The following is a 25,348-nucleotide window of genomic DNA, read 5'->3' as shown; positions in this document are numbered from 1 at the left end:
CAATCCCACATTGGTTTTTTGTTTGGCTTTTTTGATAGGTTCACTAAATGCTAAAAATGACCTGCCATTATGATTCTCCAGGTCATTACGAGTTCATAGACACCAAACATGACTAGGTTATTTTTTATCTAAGTGGTGAAAAAAAATTCCAAACTTTGCTAAAAAAAAAAAAAAAAAAAATTGCGCCATTTTCCGATACTCGTAGCGTCTCCATTTTTCATCATCTGGGGTCGGTTGAGGGCTTATTTTTTGCGTGCCGAGATGACGTTTTTAATGATAGCATTTCGGTGCAGATACGTTCTTTTGATCGCCCGTTATTGCATTTTAATGCAATGTCGCGGCGACCAAATGCCGGTAAGTGTTTAATATTCATAGTGAGATGGACTGACTTGTCTATACAAGCAATGTTGGTTTTATCTGAAACCTAATGCTCTTATCTCCATTTCAAGGTCATCATAAATTTCCAGAATTATAAAAAATAAAATGTAATTCTGCCTATTGCTGCTAATTACTTTTTTAATTGATTAATTTTGTATTTTTCAGGCTATTTGTGTGTGTACATGGAGAAAGATGAGTCCCTGGGTGCTACACTAATATTGGCCTGGGTCCCTAACTCGCGCATACAGCGGCAGGATGAGGAGGCGTTGCGCTATATCACACCCGAAAGCTCCCCTGTTCGAAAAACTCATAAAAGAAGTCGTCACATTGCTAATTCTTCATCTTCTACTTTTCCAAAGTCTTCTGTCTTTACCAAAGAGAACTCTAGGGATGCCCCGAGCCCTAGCAAAGCTGACTCCATTTCGGAGCGTAATACCTCCGACGGCTCCGCGGAAGGAGCAGCAGACGTCGCAGAGCCAGGGGAGGACGAGAGGTCTCTGGACATATCGTCTGATGAAGTCAGCAAAGACAGTACTTTGGATTCCGATTCTGATGCTTTCTCTTCCCCCTTCTGCATGTCCCCGATTTCTGAAGCTCTTGAAGAAAACAGTTCAGTGTTTTTGGAGAATGAACCCAGGTCAGTTGATATTGGAGCCAGTTCCACTTTACTGTTTATATTTAGAAGTGAATCAATGACTGGCACCTAGAATGTAAGCTATGGTTTCTGTCCCTGGTGCTGATCCTGAAGCCTCTGAAATCTGTCGCCAAGGCAGCCTTCTGCTTTAAAGAGTCAGTTTTTAGTCACCGTATTTTATTTCCGCTCCCCTAAAAAGTATTCCCTTCTATTGTTGTTTTTTCAAAACCGCCGTCCAGTTCCAGAGGTGTGAGCATTTTAATTTGGTACTAATTATAATGGTCTTTACCAATAAGGTGGTGCTCGCAGGGTAATTGTATAGCAGAGAATTGTGTGAGACACCCCCCCTAGGTAAAGACCATAAAAACTACCCGAAAAATAAGGCCCATTTTTCTGGAAACATATGGTGGATTTGGAAAAAGAAATTGATAATTCAAGAGCGTAGCAAGAATTAAATAAGCACAAAAACTGTCCAATCTTTACCTAGTGAAAGCTTGGACATCATGAATCACAGACTAGCATCGTTGATGCTTATATGAATGTTTTGTTCTGGAACCCTGCAGCTTGGGATGTCCCTGGCCTTTAAAGGGAATGTCTCAGCACGGTTTTGCTATGCAATCATAGGACAGCATGAGGTAGGGTTTTAAACACAGATTTCAACGATGTGTCACATGTCAGGCTGTGTGCTGTTGTTTATTTACTATGATGGTTTTATTACCCGGTCATTATCATTGCCTGGACTACATCAGCACATGCATGCTAGTCTGGCTCCGCCCCCTGCTGTGAGAATCAGTTTATGGTCAATAGACAATGTGCATACAGAGCCTGGTGTGGGGGCGGGGTTAGCTTTCTCAGCTCTGCTGCATGCTAAATACAAGAACGCTGTGTCAGAACCGCTGCACGCAGTAAAGGAAGTGAGACCTCGTTGGATTCATGGTCTGTTTGCCTGCATCATGCTGCTCTCAGATGATGTAGCAAAAACCTGGTGACCGATTCTCTTTAAAATAGTGGCCCGGGATGAGATGACTAGTCACAAAATTATAGCCAATCTAACTTCATCACACTTGCCTAGAATGACAGGGCCCTCCCTTTATATGGAGAGACCTGTCAGTCTAGTTGATGGGGGTGGAGAGTGCCGTTGGACATACCTCTGTGATTTGCCACCACTTTAAAGGGAATCTGGCACCAAGTTTTTGCTGTATAATCTGACAGCAGCATGATGTAGGGGCAGAGACACCGATTCCAGTGATGTGACTTACTGAACTGTGTGTCGCTGTTTCAATAAAATCAGCATATTCTCAGCAGTAGATTATCACTAGAGGAATAGATGTCTTCTACCATGTAGTTGTCCTGCTCTGTGTAACCTCACCCTCATAAATGATCAGCAGCTTTCTATCAATCAGTGATGTGAGCTGGGTGATACAGGGCTCAGCATTTGAGTACTGCTAAATCTGCAGCAGAAAAAAACAGTGATTCTATCAAGACGACAGCATGCAAACCAGCAAGTGACACATCGGCGGAATCAGGGTCTCTGGCCCTGCCTACATAATGCTGCTCTCAGATTCCAGTGCAAAAAAACTGGCAACTGATTCGCTTTAATGTTTGTTTCCTCTGAAAAACTACAAAACGTACATGTCTGCAGTAATGGAGCCGGGCAATGCGATGCCTGGGGTTCAGGCAGCATGAATGTGCTGCGTGGACCCGTGTTTGTATCACCCAACGTTCATTGATGAGCAAACCCTCTCGGCAATCAACTGGTAAGATGCACCTTTCATGTGTACTTAAAAAGTTCTGTTATGGGAATCTGGGAGTTGGGGGTGAAATATTGTACGACTGGAAAAAAGTAAAGCCCCCTTTGATTTTCCATAAGCTCTGGAGGCAGATTCTCCTTCAGATCAGTGTTCGTCCTATAGATCTTAACAGCTCATTTTCATATAAAAAAAATTAAAAAAAACGTGGATTTCTCTGACAGATAAAAACAAAAAAATCAATATATACTGCAATGTACTTCTCTAAATAAATCTGACTAGGAACGACCTCCTAGTCTCCATTTCTCATTTTCACTAATATTGTTTATATAAAATTTTTGCGGGTGTACTTATTTAGAAAATCCTTGTCAGAATTACTGTATAATCTTTTTTTTCAAAGATTTCCTGACTGATCTTAAAATCTCCTCTTCGGCCCTGATTCATTATTCTTTTTAAGATTTTTTTGGGAGAATTTTTTTTATTTTCCTTTTTGTATATCAGATGTTCTATACACGCACATTTCATTAAGGCTTTTGCACCATTTTAATTTTTTTCAGCCCTCTTTATTTTTTTAGGTTTGTTCTTTTTTGTTCTCCGGATGTTTTTGGCAAATTGATAATTTATTTTTTTTAAATCCTATACAGTGCCTTGCGGAGCACAAAATCTATCATTTTCATTTTTGCTTAGTGGAAGGCGCACATGCAACATTTTAAGTCTTCGTAAAAGTGGCGCGCAACATATTCAAAGATCACAAAAATGACCAATTCTGACTTTTGGAATCTAAAAATGATGTTTTGCTATAAATTATTGTTGGGTAGACAATCCCTTTCGGAAGTGCTTACAGTCACTGATTTCCAACCTAAAGGTTGTACTTAACCACAAGGTTTTTACTATTAATCTGCTCCTTTTTTTTAATATTTAAAATTTAGAATCGTTTTTATACAAAGCGATTAACGTCTTTGCTTTGTGTCCTTTGGTCAGACAAGAGGCTGACATGGCCCGCTACGCATCTAGTCCAGATAACCTCTCCCAATGTTCAGAGATGAACGGTCGCGGAAGCCTCGCTAAGTGGGAGGAACAGCAGAAGCTCCTGGCTCTTGAGCAGACGTGTGGCGTTTTCCGGGTCGATTTGGGTCAGATGCGCTCACTGCGACTCTTCTTCAAGTAAGTTCCACGTTTCTCATCCATAAATGAAATTCCTATTCATTCAGTAACTTTGATTTCACTTTTTTTATTTTGAGAAGGGTACACTATATTGTCACATCTTTTACTGTATCATGAATAATATGTTAGAGGCTTTCCAATTACCAATATTTATCACCAGATGGAGAAACACCCAGCCTGTTAATGTGCGCTGATTAGTAAATGACCATGGAAAACATGGAATGGACTTGGAATTGCTTACATGATATGAGGCGGCAGTTTTCCTAGTGTAAAATATATTATTAATATACTAGTTTTTTAATACAAAGAACATTGCGGTACCATATTATGCAACCGCAACAGCAATATAGTATTTCAAGGGCTGCTTTGTTCCCGCTGTATGATCAGTATTAGCGCCGGCTGCACACTTATTTTACAATTGCGTAATTACATTATACAAGTTTCACTTAAAGTGGTTTATCCAGGACTTGGTTTTTACACCATTAAAAAAAACAACAACAAAAAAACAGGCAGGTTGTTGCTAAGTACCTGCCTGTTCTACCCGGCGCCGACACAGAGTGGTCATTGACTGCTCCTGCCGGCGATTCAGCTCCACCTCAGCTTCAACAGAGCAGCTCTTCCTCTTCCGGACTGCTATGTTGTTGGGGTGTGACTGTCAGCCAGCTCCCTGCAGTTAGGCAGCGGGGAGCTGGCTGTCAATAAGCAGGCGGTCGGCAGTTTATCCTGTAAACAAAGCGCAGCGGAAGAGAAGCTGTTGCTCTGTCAACGTGACGTCAGCAGAAGCAACTGAATTGCCAGGAGGAGCCGCCTGTGATTGGCAGAGATCTGTCAGGCACATTAGGCAGGTGGTTAGCGACTACCTGCTAGTTTATAGGCCCATGCTTAAAAAATTTAAAAAAACAGAAAAAGTCCTGCTTAAACCCTTTAATTATTCAATCTTTCGCAGCTCACTTGTAAACTATCAAGTAACACAATATTTATCACCTATTCACGAGATAGATGGAAAATGTATGATCACTTGGGGTAAAGCTACAAGACTTGCACTGATTTTGAAAACTGAGAGCCCAAAGTCCGCTGTGAGCATGTGCACTCACCTGTTCAACAGCCAGCGAGTGGAGCAGTGGTCGCACATGCTCACTGCTGCTCTGATCGCACAGGGGACTTTGACGCCCCCATTTTTATGTTTGCTTGAGGTCCCAACGTACATACTCCTTCCCCTTATGTGATAAAATATTGGTCAACTATCCGGTGTATACAGTGTCGGACTGGGGTGCTAAGGGCCCACCTGTAACATTGACTTTGGGGGGGCACTTTTCACCTGCATACAGATATTACACTACCCTTGTTCACAAATTTAACTATATCTTTATATAATAAAAAACTGGGTAGTTTGGTTAATGAATTATGAAATGCTGCTTTTTTCTGTACAGGGTGAATTACGGTATGTCAAGTATTGCCCATACAGTGGGGTTGGGGACCCAGATTTGCATAGGGGTCTACAGGGGGATTCCCCTGTTACCCTATGGGCAGGTCTGAGCCTGTGTGTATAGATTTAGTTTATGGGACAATCTGTTTAACGCATTTCTACAACTTTTAATGATTATATATGTCCCTGATATGATAATGCACTTGTGAGTGTCCTCCAATGGCAGAGGTTTGTAATAGGTGGGGAAACGGTAGAAGCTGTTAGGTTAAAGGCGTTGTGTACCTCTTGGGACAATTTTTTTTTTCTTAATGAATTGCATGTACTTTTGTTAAAAAAAAATAAAATAAAAATGCATTTTTGTGATCGGGTTATATTCCAATGCTTGTTTGCCTTCTACAGTCATGGCCAAAAGTTTTGAGAATGACACCAAAATTATATTTTCACATGATCTGCTGCCCTCTGGTTTTTATTAGTGTTTGTCTGATGTTTATATCACATACAGAAATATAATTGCAATCATATTATGAGTACCAATAGGTTATATTGACAGTTAGAATGAGTTAATGCAGCAAGTCAATATTTGCATTGTTGACCCTTCTTCAAGACCTCTGCAATTCTCCCTGGCATGCTCTCAATCAACTTCTGGACCAAATCCTGACTGATAGCACTCCATTCTTGCATAATCAATGCTTTCATTTTGCCAGAATTTGTTGTTTTTTGTTTGTCCACCCGTCTCTTGATGATTGACCACAAGTTCTCAATGGGATTAAGATCTGGGGAGTTTCCATGCCATGGACCCAAAATCTCTGTTTTGTTCCATGAGCCATTTAGTTATCACCTTTGCTTTATGGCAAGGTGCTCCATCATGCTGGAAAAGGCATTGTTGGGCGCCAAACTGCTCTTGGACGGTTGGGAGAAGTTGCTCTTGGAGGACATTCTGGTACCATTCTTTATTCATGGCTGTGTTTTTAGGCAAGACTGTGAGTGAGCCGATTCCCTTGGCTGAGAAGCAACCCCACACATGAATGGTTTCAGGATGCTTTACAGTTGGCATGAGACAAGACTGGTGGTAGCGCTCACCTCTTCTTCTCCGAATAAGCTGTTTTCCAGATGTCCCAAACAATCGAAAAGGGGATTCATCAGAGAAAATGACTTTGCCCCAGTCCTCAGCAGTCCACTCCCTGTACCTTTTGCAGAATATTGGTCGGTCCCTGATGTTTTTTCTGGAGAGAAGTGGCTTCTTTGCTGCCCTCCTTGAAACCAGGCCTTGCTCAAAGAGTCTCCGCCTCACAGTGCGTGCAGAAGCACTCACACCAGCCTGCTGCCATTCCTGAGCAAGCTCGGCACTGCTGGAAGTCCGATCCGTCAGCTGAAACAGTTTTAAGATACGGTCCTGGCGCTTGCTGGTCTTTCTTGGGCGCCCTGGAGCCTTTTTGACAACAATGGAAGCTCTCTCCTTGAAGTTCTTGATGATGTGATAGATTGTTGACTGAGGTGCAATCTTTGTAGCTGCGATACTCTTCCCTGTTAGGCCATTTTTGTGCAGTGCAATGATAGCTGCACATGTTTCTTTAGAGATAACCATGGTTAACTGAAGAGAAACAATGATACCAAGCACCAGCCTCCTTTTAAAGTGTCCAGTGATGTCATTCTTACTTAATCATGACTGATTGATCGCCAGCCCTGTCCTCATCAACACCCACACCTGTGTTAATGGATCAATCACTAAAACGATGTTAGCTGCTCCTTTTGAGGCAGGACTGCAATGATGTTGAAATGTGTTTTGGGGGTTAAAGTTCATTTTCTGGGCAAATATTGACTTTGCAAGTACAGTAATTGCTGTTAAGCTGATCACTCTGACATTCAGGAGTATATGCAAATTGCCATTAGAAAAAATGAAGCAGTAGACTTTGGAAAAATTAATATTTGTCTCATTCTCATAATTTTTGTCCATGACTGTATTGCCTCTGTGTTGCACTATTGCTGCCTGCAGAATGGGTTTTCTGAGGATCTTCCGAGACCTCATTCAGCTGGTCTGACGGAAGAGTTTCTGACTCTTTTATCAGTCTGTTTCTGAGCTCCACTCTGCTGATTTATTACCACAAACAACATCAAAGTTGACTCTGGCGGGAAACAAAGATCCTGTAAACTGGGCAAAATTTATAGTGATACCCAACTGCAAATATAACTTCTAGCCCTATTCAGTGCATTTCATTAAAATATGAGGCCCAAAAGATGGACAACCTCTTTAAGGTGTAAAGGTTAGAAGTTTCATATGTGGTACAATATTAATTACGGTAACTTCAGAAGGCGGAGACCCAGTCATAACATGGCTTTAAAGCCATGATGGTTTTATAGCGTAACTGTCAGGAATGGGAACGTGTCTTCACTGAATACACATTTTACCTCAGATTTGAGAAGTTCGATAATGACTAATCAATTCTGACAGAGAAAGAAGCCGATTTCTTTGAGAATATATATTATAAACCAGGTAGCAAAAGAAAAAAGCAGGATGCACTCGCCAATCTTCAAAGTAGCAAATTTTATTGAGTCTTCAACTTCATGGCCGGGGGAGAAGAAAAGGCGCTCGTGCGAGCAGGGGAGACGACGGCCGTTTCGTGCGGTCCTTGCGCTTCAACAGGTCTGCATGAGTGAGGGCAGAGTGGTGGATGGGATATGGTGGCCAATAAGCCCGCCCCCAACATGAACCCAGCCACACACCTACAACCTCACTCATGTCAAGAAATACAAACTAAAAACATGCACTCGGGTGACATCCGAGTGCAGCCTGAATAAAAACAAGATAAGTTATATACTATTAATCCACATAAATTATGTTTAGGGAAAAAAGTTTTTTTTACAAAAAACAGCAGCGATATAAACAATTGTGAGATATCCTACAGTCGGTATTTTAAGCATTATGCAAAAAAGATTTTTTTATATAAATATATGCAACACAATAACTCACTCTTTAAAATAAAGAGCCTTCACAGAAAAATGGACATATCTATTCTATCATTAAATCCTAATGGTCCCACAGCGTTGGTTCGCATAATCCATTTGGCTTCCTGCCTCAGAAGGAGATTGTCCCAATTACCTCCCCTGGCCGGAGCATTCACTCGTTCAATCCCTGCAAATGTAAGTACAGCGGCGTTACCCTCATGTACATCTTCGATATGTGAAATCAGCCTAGTGACACCTTTCCCGGTAATTATCGACCTGCAATGTTCACGAAATCTAATATATAGGGAACTAATAGTTTTCCCTATATAAAACAACTTGCAGGGACAAAAAATAACATAGACAACGTGATCGGTTTTGCAGGTTATAAAATCTTTTACACAATGATCTGTGCCTCCCATATGCAGTACCCGCTCCGTGTTATGCTGACTACAAAATGCAAAATAGCAAAAAATTTTGCTATTTTTTCTCTTTTATTCGTTTTTGATATATATTATAAAGTTGCTTACTGTCATGTGTCCTATTGATTTATGAAAAGAAAAAGAAATTAAAATGACTGTTACACTTCATAGAGGACCAAATTTTGATGCTGAACTGGGCACAGAATATACGGCTATGTGCACACGATGCGGATTTTGCTGCGGATCCGCAGCAATTTCCCCTGCGTTTACAGTTCAATGTAAACGTATGGGGAAAAAAAAAAAACGCTGTGCACATGCTGCGGAAAAAAACGTGCGGAAACGCAGCGGTTTACAATCCGCAGCATGTCACTTCTTTGTGCGTTTTCCGCAGCGGATTTACAACTGCCCTTATGGAAAACCGCAGTTGTAAATCCGCAGTGGAAACCGGTAAATCCGCAGCGGTTTTCCACTGCGGATTTATCAAATCTGCTGGAATCCGCTGTGGAAAAATCTGCAGTGGACCCAGACTACGTGTGCACATAGCCTAATAGGGGCCACAGAACAGAATCAAACTTTTTTTTTTTTTTTTTCCACTTTGCCGATAGTAGCGATTAGCTAACACCCATTTGGACTTAAAAAAAAATTTAAGCGTTTTCACAGGGTGTGTGCACTTTCTCCCCCTGTATGGTGCAAACCATTCATAAGCAGGCAGCAACTCTTAAAAGGAAAGAACACTCCCCGGCTATATTTATAGAATGTTTCTCAGCATGTGAGATGTAATTGGGCAGCCCTGATCTCCTGACCTCACCTCCTGCATGAGTCAGTGTGTGGAGATGGCAGTACAGCTCCATTTAGCTGTGTCACGTTACAAACCCTTCTTTTAGCTCTCCTGAGTATTGACAGTGTCAGGAAACGCACTAATGTCTGCTGTGCTCCTACAACTTGTGCTCACTCTGCAGTGAGATCAGTTCTCTATTACATCTCTCAAATGTCTCGTCTGCCTTTTCTGGACTACAACTGAATGAGATGTAATGAGATCCTGTTCTGATCTCACTGCAGAGCAATTACAAGTTAAATACAACAGATCTAAGTGTGATTACTGACATGTCTCCGGACAGGCAGTGTGGATGGAGGGGCAGTGCAGCAGAGCTAACAGTGCTATGTGAGGAGGGGAGATGATAGTTTTTTTAATGTGACACAGCTAAACTCAGCTGTGCTGCTCCTCCATCCACACTGACTCATGCAGGAGGTTATATGAGGAGATCAGAGCTCTATCATTACATCTCACACATAGAGAAATCTGCTCTATGCTATCATGGGGCGTGTTCTTCTTTTCTTTTGAATGTCGGTGCCTGCTTATCAATTGATCATCATCGTACATGGAGAACTACACCCCCCCCCCCCCAATAAAAACTGTCTGATAACACTCAATAAGATGACAAAAAAGAAAAAAGTTAACTCATTAGGTGCCAAATACTTAGCTAATATCTCCACAACAGAGAGGTGAAATAAAAAAAACAAGAAAAAAAAAATTTATTCTGCTCTGCAGCCGCTTTTTCATCCTGTGTCCTGTTCAACATGAAACATTTGCTGAAGAGAGAATGCCAAGAGTGTGCAAAGCAGGCATCAAAGCAAAAGGTGGCAACTTTGAAGAACCTAGAATATAAGACATAATTTCAGTGTTTTCACACTTTTGTTAAGTATATAATTCCACATGTGTTAATTCATAGTTTTGATGCCTTCAGTTTAAATGAGGTGTCCAAACTTTTGGTCTGTACTGTATATATTATACATATATATAAAATATATGTATAATATATGCTAAAGCCACGCCCACAGATGTTCTAAGGGTAGATATGGTGTAACACTACTAATATGCATCCTGCACTCTTATATGCCTCCCCATGAAACATTAGTTTTCATTTGTTTCTCTATTATTATTTTTTTTAGTGATGAAGCTGGTACTAGTGGACAATTGGTGATCGCCAGCAGGGAAAGTCAGTACAAAGTATTTCATTTCCATCATGGAGGACTGGGCAAGTTATCCGAAGTTTTCCAACAATGGAAATACTGCCGTGAGCCTCAACTCAAGGAGAAGGTGAGAAGACTATACACTGATGCCCTCTGTGAGCTGTCCGTGACTTGTATTGCTACTTTATCATCAATTATTTTGGTTAAATAAAAACCTGTCTCTGCAATTTCTGTACGGACACGCAGCCCGTAAAATACTACGGAACAGCCCAATCCATAGACTATAATGGGTATGTGATGTATCGGTGAAAATCTCAGTTAGAATTCATCCGTGTTTCAATGAGGCCTTAACATGCTTGAGAGTCTTAGGTTATTCGCTAACTCTCCTTTTGAATCTGAAAATCCCATTTTAGCTAGTATCTCATTATGGAAAGTTAACATTAACTGGTGTTTATTATAAATAATAGGTGGTTTTTCATATTAAAGTAATTTCACCTGAACCTACCAATTGTGGCAATCCTTAGCTATGTATGATGGTGTCCTTATTCTGCCCAACTACAGATGTAGTTGTAGTTGTAGATTTCACAAGAAAGATAATTATAAAGCAGGACTTTTCTAACTAACTATATTAGGACAAGACATCTTATTGTTCTTCAACTTGGGCTCTACCAGACAGAAGGTGGTAATACTTGGAGCTCTGCAATGGTCATTGTTCTTTCACCTAAAGACCCCAGGCCCTGAAAATATATACTACCTGCAAGATACAGAACTCCTAAAAAAAACTAGAGTACCGAACCCCTTGAATAAAAGAACCTCTTACACTTTCTCCCTCTATAAAGCCTTGCTGTTCTCCGCTCAGACATCAGACCCTCTAAATAAATGGACTCCAGACTAGACCCCAAAATAAAATGACTCGTGACATCCTAAGTGAATAACGACCTAGACCAGTCTCTGTAAATAACGACCTGACTCCTACACTCAAACACAGCAGCTCGCACTCTCTCCCTCGGCTGCTCTTCTCTTTGGCTTCAGGCATTTGACCATATGTAAGCTGGTTCTTACAGATGTTGTGCTACGGACCATCAGGTGTATGAGTATTTCCTTAATATTCACCTATCTGAGCCTCCACAGTCAAATCCTTTGATTAACCTTGGAAAGGAGGGAGAACACCGGCACCATAAATCGCATAACTTCTTACATTACACAGTTGACTACTGCCAATAAAGTCCAGCTGAACTCCTTGTAGGTCTTTGACTGCTGTCACTTATCAGTGTAGAAGTCATGTTGTCCATGTACAGTGAGTACTTTGCCTCTTATGGTTACGATCCCTGGATGGACCCAGTGAAGATTTCTGTAACGTAAGAAGAAAGTAGTGACGGAAGAGAGCAGACTTGTCTCACCCCATGCAAGATGGCAAAGGAGCCCATCTTCCATCTCTTCACCAGCAACTGATGTCTAATATGGTAACATGAAAAGTACAGTTCTCCCATTTCCATCCTGCGTAGTGCCTTGGCCATAAAGTCATAAGCAACACGTTGAGATACTTGTGCTTGGTCAACACTGAGCAGGTTCTCCAGCACACAGTGGCCCTTCATATATGGACCATATAGTGGTTTACACCATTGCTGTCATCAGACACAAGATGGCCTGTAACCTGTTAGCCTGTACATTACACTTAAACAAGAGGGTGTTTGTGCCTCTAGTCAAGGAAAGGGGTACTTTTCCAAGATCCACCATTTATTTGAATGGCTCCAAAAGGTCTGTGAAGATGAGACTTCAAAATTCTGTAAATGAAGTACTGTTGAGAGGTCATCACTACCCCAAAGTACTGCTCAGTCCAAAGGATTTAGTAGAAGATAATAGCTCCCTATCCATCAAGGAGCGTGTATTGCTTAATTGATGATTGTACCAGACAACAAGCTATCAGATACGCATTTTTTGCATGTGGTTTTTGGACCGAAATAAATGCTATAGAGATATATAGATAGGCAGATGGCTGCACTACCCTCCAACATATTATACAATTGCACCCTGTGAAAATATATATATTACACATACATACACACACACACACACACACACACACACACACACACACGAGACGTGGGGTCCCCCCGTTTTTTGTAACCAGCAAAGGTAAAGCTGAGAGCTGATGTTATCAGGCTGGGAAGGTCCACAGTTATTGGGCCCTTCTCCGCCTAAAAATACAAGCTCGCAGTCGCTCCAGAAGTGGTGCATCACATTAGATGCACCAATTCTGGCCTTTTGCCTTGGGTCTTCTCAGTTGCCCTGGTGCAGTGAAAATTAGGGTTGATGTCCGCTGTGACTTCTGCAAAAACCCAGCTGACATCAAGCTCTGGTGTTAGTAATGGAGAGGTGTCTATCAGACACCCGCATAACTAACCTAGTAATAAAAAGGAAAAACACACACAAAAAATTACTTTAATGAAATAAACACTCCCCCACACTATCTTTTATTGCCATTTTTATGGCAATGGTGTCTTTAGGGCCCTCTGCCCCACTGTCTGTCATTCACTTTTTTAGGAATGAAAGCATTACTGAGAAGTGGTTGTTAGATATACCGTACGTAGCTTTTCATTTAATCCTGAATTTCCTATTTGCTCCAAATCAGGTTACAGAGGAGAAGACCTGTCTACATTTCTCAATTCAAAGGCCAAGTGCCCTCTCCTCTGACTCTCATCCTGAAGAGGGTATTTACCAAAAACTGAACGTCTCTAGGTGGTTACAGCACCTCAACGAAGTTGGGCAGGTGGAAGAAGAATATAAACTACGGAAGGTAGGAAGACCGATCAGAAGTGATATTGGGTACTTATAAGGTACAGTGCCTATAAGGGAGGACTAACAGTAAAGCATTATTCCCAACATTAGAAGTTCTCAACTATTCTTAGTCCATAAGGGAAAACGTATTATTGGTCAGGGTCTTACCCTGATCTGGTAAATTGGAATCTGAATTTCCCTGTCACAATGGAGCAAGCAATTCTGAGCCCCATTCTCAGGATCAGTGGGTGTTTCAAAAGTCAGGACTAGAGTTGAGCACATTTTTTCAAAATTCGGTTCCAATTACGATCGGCAGCGAATATTTTTTTTTTTTTGCCGAACATCGATGGGAGATGAAATGAAAGAATATGTTGGGAATTGATCATCCAGACATAAGTTCAGCACAAATAGAATACCAATATGCCAAATTCAGATTCGGCGACCAATTCTCAACATATAGCCAGGACCCCACTTATCCTCTTTTTGAAAAGTAATATTGAATGTTGAATATTGAATGTGACTAACTTTTTTTTAGGTTTAGGCTATGTGCACACGTTCAGGATTTCTCGCAGAAAATTCCTGAGAAAAACCGGACATTTTCTGCAAGAAATCTGCAAGCGGTTTTGCCACGTTTTTTTCCGGACATTTCCAAATGCATTTTGTAGTGGGAAATCCGCAAAAAAAAACAAAACGCAAAATTAATGAACATGCTGCGGTTTTTACCGCGATGCGTTTTTTTTGCGGAAAAAAATGCATCATGTGCACAAAACATGCAGAATTCATTCTAAATGATGGGATGCTTATTGTATGTGGGTTTTTTTTGCGGTTTTATATCGTTTTTATCGAGAAAAACCACGAAAAAAACGCAACGTGTGCACACAGCCTTAAAAGTTAGGTCATAAGTCGAGGCCCTAACTTTGCAAACTTGCACTCCAAACCCACTTCTTTTCCCGGCAAATAATGGCTGAATTATTAAGCCATCATCTGCCTGTAATAGCCGCGGGTGTATCAGTAATTTAAAATGTTCCGGGTGTCGGAAAATGGCTACACAAGCAAATTTTTTTTTTTCTTACAAATTTTCAAATAATATTTCACCACTTCATTAGAAAACAAAAACCCGTACATGTTTGGTATCTGCGTACTCTTATTGACCTGGAGATTCCTTTTGCTTTTTTACCTTATGGGAAATACAAAAAGCCATAAACAACAATTGTGGAATTGCACTTTGTTTGCCATTTTAATACACTTGGAATTTTTTTTTTCACATTTTACAGAGCATCATATGATAAAATGAATGGTGTCATTCCAAAGTACAACTCATCCTGCAAAAAAAATAAGTCCTCATACGACTATGTGGACGGAAAAAGCTATGGCTCATGGACGAAAGGGAGGGAAAAATGGAAAATAACCATGTCATGAACTGGTTAACCACGCTTTTATATATATCTATATCTATATATATATATATAGATATATATCTATATATATAGATATAGATATAGATATAGATATATAGATATATATATATATATATATATATATATATATATATATATATATATATATATATATATATATATATATATATATATATATATATATATATATATATATATATATATATATATACAGTTAGGGCCAGAAATATTTGGACAGTGACACAATTTTCGCGAGTTGGGCTCTGCATGCCACCACATTGGATTTGAAATGAAACCTCTACAACAGAATTCAAGTGCAGATTGTAACGTTTAATTTGAAGGGTTGAACAAAAATATCTGATAGAAAATGTAGGAATTGTACACATTTCTTTACAAACACTCCACATTTTAGGAGGTCAAAAGTAATTGGACAAATAAACATAACCCCAAAAAAATATATTTATTTTCAATATTTTGTTGCAAATCCTTTGGAGGCAATCACTGCCTTAAGTCTGGAACCCATGGACATCACCAAACGCTGGGTTTCCTCCTTCTTAATGCTTTGCCAGGCCTTTACAGCCGCAGCCTTCAGGTCTTGCTTGTTTGTGGGTCTTTCCGTCTTAAGTCTGGATTTGAGCAAGTGAAATGCATGCTCAATTGGGTTTAGATCTGGAGATTGACTTGGCCATTGCAGAATGTTCCACTTTTTGGCACTCATGAACTCCTGGGTAGCTTTGGCTGTATGCTTGGGGTCATTGTCCATCTGTACTATGAAGCGCCGTCCAATCAACTTTGCAGCATTTGGCTGAATCTGGGCTGGAAGTATATCCCGGTACACTTCAGAATTCATCCGGCTACTCTTGTCTGCTCTTATGTCATCAATAAACACAAGTGACCCAGTGCCATTGAAAGCCATGCATGCCCATGCCATCACGTTGCCTCCACCATGTTTTACAGAGGATGTGGTGTGCCTTGGATCATGTGCCGTTCCCTTTCTTCTCCAAACTTTTTTCTTCCCATCATTCTGGTACAGGTTGATCTTTGTCTCATCTGTCCATAGAATACTTTTCCAGAACTGAGCTGGCTTCTTGAGGTGTTTTTCTGCAAATTTAACTCTGACCTGTCTATTTTTGGTATTGATGAATGGTTTGCATCTAGATGTGAACCCTTTGTATTTACTGTCATGGAGTCTTCTCTTTACTGTTGACTTAGAGACAGATACACCTACTTCACTGAGAGTGTTCTGGACTTCAGTTGATGTTGTGAACGGGTTCTTCTTCACCAAATTAAGTATGCGGCGATCATCCACCACTGTTGTCATCCGTGGACGCCCAGGCCTTTTTGAGTTCCCAAGCTCACCAGTCAATTCCTTTTTTCTCAGAATGTACCCAACTGTTGATTTTGCTACTCCAAGCATGTCTGCTATCTCTCTGATGGATTTTTTCTTTTTTTTCAGCCTCAGGATGTTCTGCTTCACCTCAATTGAGAGTTCCTTTGACCGCATGTTGTCTGCTCACAGCAACAGCCTCCAAATGCAAAACCACACACCTGGAATTCAACCCTGACCTTTTAACTACTTCATTGATTACAGGTTAACGAGGGAGACGCCTTCAGAGTTAATTGCAGCCCTTAGAGTCCATTGTCCAATTACTTTTGGTCCCTTGAAAAAGAGGACGCTATGCATTACAGAGCTATGATTCCTAAACCCTTTCTCCGATTTGGATGTGGAAACTATCATATTGCAGCTGGGAGTGTGCACTTTCAGCCCATATTATATATATAATTGTATTTCTGAACATGTTTTTGTAAACAGCTAAAATAACAAAACTTGTGTCACTGTCCAAATATTTCTGGCCCTAACTGTATATATGTATATATATATATATATATATATATATATATATATATATATATATATATATATATATATATATATATATATATATATATATATATATATAAAAAGAAAGGCAAATTAAAACTTCCTTTGACTGATGTGATCAATTCTGGATTATAATATAAATAAAATTCCATCTTGCTTGCCGAAGCTTCCTTCAGATAACATTAACTTCGTACCCCTTTTTATATTTTAGAAGACTGTGTTTTACATGGAATGCGTCATCATGAAATTACGTGTAGTTTAAATGTTTTTTTTTTTATTTATTTTTTTTTAATATCTCAATCTGTTTTAACAACGAATACAAGACCTTTTTCAATTTTCCTACTGGCAACGTGGACTACTCTAGTCACAACTCCTGGTTCTTGGAAACTATTATTTTTTTACAATAGAGATTATTATATGAAAAATACTTTGAACGCATAAACCTGATTTAAACAATAAGTACGTTTCTGATGATGATCACAATTTTATCATCGTATTTGTCATAATTAACTCTTGTTACTGACCAATGTCAGCTTGACTGTTCTGAAGAACCTCTCATCAATGATTGAAACCACTTCTTCGCACACATTTCATCTTTAATAATTTATTGCACGGTTCTGAAATATCACTGTGTATATTCTTTGCCTTTCCCTTGCATATACTTATACATGTTAATAAGATGAGTCTTTTTTTCACAGTTGAACGAGCCCATATTATACATTCAGAAGAGTCAAACGCAAATCTCATGAGCTTTCCCTTTTTTTAGGAGACATAATTATTTTGTCCACTAGGTGGCGCCAATGCCTTGATGTGCTGCCTTCTCTTGCACCACAGGAGGGCACTAGAGCACTGCAGCATTTTTTAACACCTTCTCCGACCTGTGAAAAAGGGAGAAGTGAGGAGAATGCGAAGTTGTTGGCTTTCCGCCATCCATTTTTTGAAACCAGGAGAAGCTGTTGGTTTAAAAGTCGACCTCTGCGGTACTAAACAGACTTGAAGGATTACTCGGGTTCTATCTTTAGTATATTCACCAATAGGAAAATGTATACAGGGAGATTATCTAATTAAAGTCTTTATACCTCATTTATAAGTTGTTCCCTTTCCATGTGATTAAGGTTAACATCTTGGTTCATGAGGGCCGACCCACCAATCCTGAGAGCAGGGCCCTGTAGAGCCCCATCTGAAGGAGTGGAGGTCACACATGCACATCTCCGTTCTTTTCATTCTCTTTTGGACTGCCGGAAAATGTTCAATATACTAGATCATTGGGACTGCCGGAGATAAGTGTGAACGGATCGGAGATGTGCATGTGCGACCTCCACTCCATTTAGATGGCACTCTACAGGTCCCTCTTCTCTGGATTGGTTGGACCTCCAGCAATCAGGAAGTCAACTGTTCTCTTGTGGATGGGTGATGACTACAGATGAGCGAATGGATTTCTAGCTGTCTTGTCCGTAGTCTCTGGCCGCCTGGATGGTAGCCCCGTGTGTTATGATCTGGTGGCCTTGGAGCAGCATGAGACGTACTCTGGAGAAGGTGGTCCCTGTACTGACCGCAAACCCTGAACCTAGCAGCGCAACTAAAAGCAGCCGTGGGGGGTACCTAACACTCCCTAGACCCCTCGGCACAGCCTAAGATCTAACTACCCCTAAAGACAGAAACAGGAAACCTATCTTGCCTCAGAGAAAATCCCCAAAGGATAGATAGCCCCCCACAAATATTGACTGTGAGAGGAGAGGGAAATAACATACGCAGATATGTAATCAGATTTTAGCATAGGAGGCCATACTAGCTAAAAAGAAAGGATAGAACAGAGTACTATGCGGTCAGTATAAAAACACTAGAAAATATCCACCACAGAAAATACGGACCACCACGTCTGACTAAAGACATGGGGGGTATATCTGCATCTCCAGAGAAATAGCTAGGCTGCAAAAAAATCCTTCACAGACTAAGATGGACAAGACAAAAACATGAAAATGCACAGAACTATAAGGTCCACAGCAGGTGGACAGCAAAAACAAAGCCAGGACTTATCTTTGTAGAAGAGCACAGCAAACTGGAGAGACCAGCAGGGAAGGGAATCCTTCAAGAACAATGGACAACTGGCACTGACTAAAGGATCCTGTAAAGCTATATACCCCAGTCAGTCCTGCAATTAGCAGATACACATGTCCACTCCTGCAATCCAGGCACAACTGCATTACCCTCTACAACCACCGGAGGGAGCCCAAAAGCTGAATTCACAACACCCGTGGGCCACTTACTACCTACCATCATCTCCGGTGTTTCTTCTGTTTAGTAGACCCAGTGCAATATCATGCGTTCATCACACCACAACAGTCATGCAAGGTCTACAAATCGGAAAAGACTTCAGGGATGCGAGCAAGTTCTCAGGACTCCCATCTAGCAGCTACAAAATACTGACGTGGCCACTGGATCAGGGTCCTGTATACAGATTCAGTGAAAGCTGACTGTCTGTCATTATATGTCTCACACAGGGGAATGCCTGTTCTAAGCTATTGTGGGGGCGTGTTTTTGTTTCCCAGTATGTTTTTCCTTGCTTATGATTGGGTAACATGTTACAAGGGAAGAAGTATACGCCCCCAGAGAAAATTATCTTGTAAATGCTCCCCTTAGACTTGGCATAGATAATAACCTAAACTTTACAAGCTAATATCTCTGCAACGGATAGAGGAAATTAAAATCTAAAAACAGCATTTTACTCGGTTCTCTGCTTCTCCTATTCCATAAAATGACCAGTTTACCGTGCTCAAACTGGTGAAAGCTTGTCTTCGAAAAATATTGTATTATGGCTTACTTGCCCTCGTATGAACAGTACTATGAAACACCCCTGTATACTGCACATTAATAAGGACAAGTTGGAGCCCGTCCTCATATTCCTGCACTCTGATATAACAGGCACTGCCCTGCATTGTAAGCCATTTTGTGCTATGTATGAGCAATGATTGCCAGCTGTAATAATGCGTATTTAGATGTAGGCATGTCAACTGAAAACAGTGGGTTCCAAATATAAGTGCCATATTTATACCTCCCCATTTTTTTCTTGCTTTTAGGTTATTTTCTTCGGTGGCATTGAATCCTCCCTTAGAGGAGAAGTGTGGCCATTTCTTTTTGGATATTACAATTGGGAATCGAGCTCGGAGGAACGTGAAGCTCTGCGGGTTCAGAGAAGAGAAGAGTACGCTCAGATTCAGAATAAAAGGTATAAATACAAAGAAGAAAAAGCAATGTTCTTGAATTGCATGAAAATGGCCGTTGTTTTACTTTATATAATGAATTTAAAGGGAATCTGTCATCAGGTTTTTGTCATCTAATCTGAAAGCAGCATTATTTAGAGACAGAGACCCTGATTCCAGCGATGTGTCACTAACTGGACTGCTTGCTTTAGTTGTGATAAAATCAGTTACCAGCAGGAGATTGACTAGAGGACTAGTAAACCTGCTGCCAGTCAGCCCAGCTTATTCATGAGTTCTGTATAACCCCAACCCCACCACTGAGAACACTATACATACACAGAAATCTGCCAATCAGTAGTGTGGGCGGAGTTTTATAGAGCACAGCAGAGAAAACAAGGATTTTATCAAAATGATGGCAAGAAGCCCGGTAAGGGATGAATAGCTGGAATCGGTGTCCCTCTCTCTGGGCTCCTACTCACTTGCGAGCAACTCGGATGAGTCTCGCACGTTAAAATCCGGCTGCGCTGCCGGCACTCAGATATCTCTCTCTCTCTCTCTGTATCTCTCTCTCTTTCCCTTTAATAGTACATTTGTATTGACCTTTTTTTTAGTTTTTACTACATTTACATTTTCTCAATCAGATTGTCCATGAGCCCTGGTGCCCAGAAATCTTTTTGGAGGAACGTTCAATTTACTGTTGACAAAGATGTTGTGAGAACAGATCGTAGCAACCAATTTTTTCGAGGGGAAGATAATCCCAACGTGGAGGCAATGAGGTAATTGTGAAAATACATTTATTTAAATTTACACTTTACAACATTTTATATTATTGCATGGTTTCTCGCAGCTGAAAATATCCCTTCAGTCTCTGTGGTTGCCCGACAGCCTTTTTCTGCCAGTAGTATGGATAGTAGTATCATACTATCCCTTTAAGAACGCAAGTGGTAAGGCAGACTAGGCAAATTTAGGACAATACTAAATAAACTCGTTAGTGCATCTTATGATGAACCACAAGCTGTCTCGTATACAGACCCATAACGATCATATCCAGGAATGTGTGATGTCCTCACCGAGATTTCCTGGGCATAGGAGGCATGCAGGGGGAGATCGTCTGTTCTTCTCTGCATGTTTGTCTATACAAATCACCTCTTCAGAGACAGAGGACTAGATGTCAATATCGACCCTTTAAAGGGAACTTATCATGTGAAAAAAAAAAGCTATTACCTGCAGATATGGGGTTAATCGGAAGGTTACTAACATTGAAACATCGCATAGAAATAAACCACCGCCTTACTTTACCATACTGGGATATAAGTCTCCATTCTGCGCAGAATATTGTCTACTAACTCCCATTACAGTCCGATACTTCCAATAGCTGGCACTAGAGTTCAAGTCCTCTTCCTTTCTGAAGAGGCGATTTGTATATTGAATTATTTCCCAGAGGAGCAGTGCATGGCTTATAAGCATCCTTACATTGGCATGTCAGACATGTCTCCCTTCACAAGGAGAAACATTATAATTGGATCACAGTCTTCCTCAATTGACTTTCCAAACTGAAATATTTATAGATGCTTACTAATTATCTCAACACTTGTGTCAATCACTTTTTGGATTGACTTTGCGTTTTTGCGCTTTTGTGTTTGAGACAAGTGGTAATTTTTAATGACTCCTTTCGTTTTACTGTACAATGTACCGGAAATGGGAAAAAAATCCAAGATCGATGGGCACAACAATACAAAAAAAAACCTCAAGTTTGGGCACCCCTATTAATCTTAAGCTTAATGTTTTATTTAAAAAAAGTTTTTTTGCAACAGCTATTTCAGTTTCATATATCTAATAACTCTTGGACACAGTAATGTTTCTGCCTTGAAATGAGGTTTATTGTACTAACAGAAAATGTGCAATCTGCATTCAAACAATATTTGACAGGTGCATAAGTATGGGCACCCTTATCATTTTCTTGTTTTCAATACTCCTACCTACTTTTTACTGACTTACTAAAACCCTTTTTTCGTTTTATAACCTCATTGAGCTTTGAACTTCATAGCCAGGTGTATGCAATCATGAGAAAAGCTACTTAAAGTGGCCACTTGCAAGTTGTTCTCCTGTTTGAATCTCCTCTGAAGAGTGGCATCATGGGCTCCTCAAAACAACTGTCTAATGATCTGAAAACAAAGATTATTCAACATAGTTGTTCAGGGGAAGGATACAAAAAGCTTTCTCAGAGATTTAACCTGTCAATTTCCACTGTGAGGAACATAGTAAGGAAATGGAAGAACACAGGTACAGTTCTTGTTAAGGCCAGAAGTGGCAGGCCAAGAAAAACATCAGAAAGGCAGAGAAGAAGAATGGCAAGATCAGTCAAGGACAATCCTCAGACCACCTCCTGAGAGCTGCAGCATCAACTTGCTGCAGATGGTGACACTGTGCATCGGTCAACTATACAACACACTTTGCACAAGGAGAAGCTGTATGGGAGAGTGATGCGAAAGAAGCCGTTTCTGCAAGCACGCCACACAGAGTCGGCTGAGGTATGCAAAAGCACATTTGGAGAAGCCAATTTCTTTTTGGAAGAAGGTCCTGTGGACTGATGAAACCAAGATTGAGTTGTTTGGTCATACAAAAAGGTGTTATGCATGGCGGCCAAAAAACACAGCATTCCAAGAAAAACACTTGCTACCCACAGTAAAATTTGGTGGAGGTTCCATCATGCTTTGGGGCTGTGTGGCCAATGCCGGCACCGGGAATCTTGTTAAAGTTGAGGGACGCATGAATTCCTCTCAGTATCAGCAGATTCTTAACAATAATGTTCATGAATCAGTGACAAAATTGAAGTTACGCAGGGGTGGATCTTTCAGCAAGACAATGATCCAAAACACCGCTCCAAATCTACTCAGGCATTCATGCAGAGGAACAATTACACTGTTCTGGAATGGCCATCCCAGTCCCCAGACCTGAATATCATTGAACATCTGTGGGATCATTTGAAGAGGGCTGTCCATGCTCGGCAACCATCAACCTTAACTGAACTGGACTTGTTTTGTAAAGAGGAATGGTCAAATATACCTTCATCCAGGATCTCATTAAAAGCTACAGGAAGCAACTAGAGGCTGTTATTTTTGCAAAAGGAGGATCTACTAAATATTAATGTCACTTTTCTGGTGGGGTGCCCATACTTATGCACCTGTCAAATTTTTTTTGAATGCATATTGCACATTTTCTGTAAGTGCAATAAACCTCATTTCAAGGCAGAAACATTACTGTGTCCAACAGTTATTAGATATATGAAACTGAAATGGCTGTTGCAAAGAAACAATTTTTATAAAGATTAAGCTTAAGATTAATAGGGGTGCCCAAACTTTTTCATATAACTGTGTGTGTGTGTATGTATACATACATACATACATACATACATACATACATACATACATACATACATACATACATACATACATACATCTTAAAAAATAATGGGAACACTTAAACAACAGATTATAACTCCAAGCAAGTCAAACTTCTGTGAAATCAAACTGTCCACTTAGGAAGCAACACTGTTTGACAATCAATTTCACATGCTGTTGTGCAAATGGAATAGACAACAGATGGAAATTATTGGCAATTATCAAGGCACACTCGATAAAGGAGTGGTTCTGCAGGTGGGGTCCACAGACCACATCTCAGTACCAATGCTTTCCGGCTGATGTTTTGGTAACTTTTGAATGTTGGTTGTGCTTTCACACTCGTGGCAGCATGACACCGACTCTACAACCCACACAAGTGGCTCAGGTAGTGCAGCTCATCCAGGATGGCACATCAATGCGAGCTGTGGCAAGAACGTTTGCTGTGTCTGTCAGCGTAGTGTCCAGAGGCTGGAGGCGCTACCGGGAGACAGGCCAGTACACCAGGAGACATGGAGGGGGCCGTAGGAGGGCAACAACCCAGCAGCAGGACCGCTACCTCAGCCTTTGTGCAAAGAGGAACAGGAAGAGCACTGCCAGTGCCCTGCAAAATGACCTCCAGCAGGCCACAAATGTGCATGTGTCTGCACAAACGATTAGAAACCGACTCAATGAGGATGGTCTGAGTGCCCGACATCCACAGATGGGGGTTGTGCTCACAGCCCAACACCGTGCAGGACGCTTGGCATTTGCCACAGAACACCAGGATTGGCTAATTTGCCACTGGCGCCCTGTGCTCTTCACAGATGAAAGCAGGTTCACACTGAGCACATGTGACAGACATAACAGAGTCTGGAGACACCGTGGAGAGTGATCTGCTGCCTGCAACATCCTTCAGCATCACCGGTTTGGCAGTGGGTCCGTAATGGTGTGGGGTGGCATTTCTTTGGAGGGCCGCCCAGCCCTCCATATGCTCGCCAGCGATAGCCTGACTGCCATTAGGTACTGAGATGAGATCCTCAGACCGCTTGTGAGACCATATGCTGGTGCAGATGGCCCTGGGTTCCTCCTAATGCAGGACAATGCCAAACCTCATGTGGCTGGAGTTTGTCAGCAGTTCCTACAAGATGAAGGCATTGAAGCTATGGACTGGCCCGCCCATTTCCCAGACCTGAATCCAATTGAACACATCTAGGACATCATGTCCCGCACCATCCACCAACGTCACGTTGCATCACAGACTGTCCAGGAGTTGGCGGATGCTTTAGTCCAGGTCTGGGAGGAGATCTCTCAGGAGACCATCCACCACCTCATCCGGAGCATGCCCAGGCGTTGTAGGGAGATCATACAGGCAGGTGGAGGCCACACACTCTACTGAGCATCATTTCCTTGTCTTGAGGCATTTCCACTGAAGTTGGATCAGCCTGCAACTTAATTTTCCACTTTGATTTTGGGCATCATTCCAACTCCAGACCTCCGTGGGATATTAGTTGTCATTTAAATGTAACGTTTTTTGCTTCCGACGGCCCGCCATTTCCGACTGCGCATGCGTGGCCGGAACTCCTCCCCCACCTCCCTGCACCTCACAATGGGGCAGTGGATGCGCTGGAGAAATGCATCCGCTGCCCCCGTTGTGCGGCGCATTCACTGTTAGCGTCGGTAACCTCGGCCTGACGCACTGCGACGGGCCGAGCCCGACGCTAGTGTGAAAGTAGCCTAATAGAAACACGTTACCACTTCTGTATTTATCCTCCACTCCTGGTTTTGGCTTTACAAATACTGAGGTCAAATACTGACCAAATACCGAACGTGTGAACCTGGCTTTAGTTCTTAAATTGCAACAATCTTCTCCCTCTAAACCTCATCCCTGTCCTGCAAAAAGCTAAAAAAAAAAGTCTTGTGGTTCAAGACATGTAGGCTCTTGTTTTGGCGTAAATGGCAAAACAGAATTCAATTGCATTTATCTTAGAAAATCTTTCAAACTTATTT

The 25,348-nt window shown here is 41.1% G+C and overlaps 1 protein-coding gene across 3 annotated transcripts in view; it reads left to right on the top strand.

Moving 5' to 3' along the window:
* TBC1D16 (TBC1 domain family member 16) overlaps positions 1–25,348 on the top strand; it is an 84,938-nt gene that overhangs the window by 28,006 nt on the left and 31,584 nt on the right. For all 3 annotated transcript variants that reach the window (XM_069752423.1, XM_069752424.1, XM_069752425.1), the window contains exons 3-8: positions 544–1,015; positions 3,742–3,924; positions 10,663–10,810; positions 13,316–13,480; positions 19,839–19,987; positions 20,603–20,737. In XM_069752423.1, the coding sequence (XP_069608524.1) occupies positions 544–1,015; positions 3,742–3,924; positions 10,663–10,810; positions 13,316–13,480; positions 19,839–19,987; positions 20,603–20,737 (1,252 nt within the window). The remainder of the gene's footprint in view (positions 1–543; positions 1,016–3,741; positions 3,925–10,662; positions 10,811–13,315; positions 13,481–19,838; positions 19,988–20,602; positions 20,738–25,348) is intronic.

The sequence above is a fragment of the Ranitomeya imitator genome, chromosome 2 (genome assembly GCF_032444005.1).
Source record: "Ranitomeya imitator isolate aRanImi1 chromosome 2, aRanImi1.pri, whole genome shotgun sequence".
In the NCBI taxonomy this organism is placed as follows: Eukaryota; Metazoa; Chordata; class Amphibia; order Anura; family Dendrobatidae; genus Ranitomeya; species Ranitomeya imitator.
The sequence above is the reverse complement of the archived record's forward strand: the minus strand, read 5'-3'. Positions and strand labels throughout refer to the sequence as shown.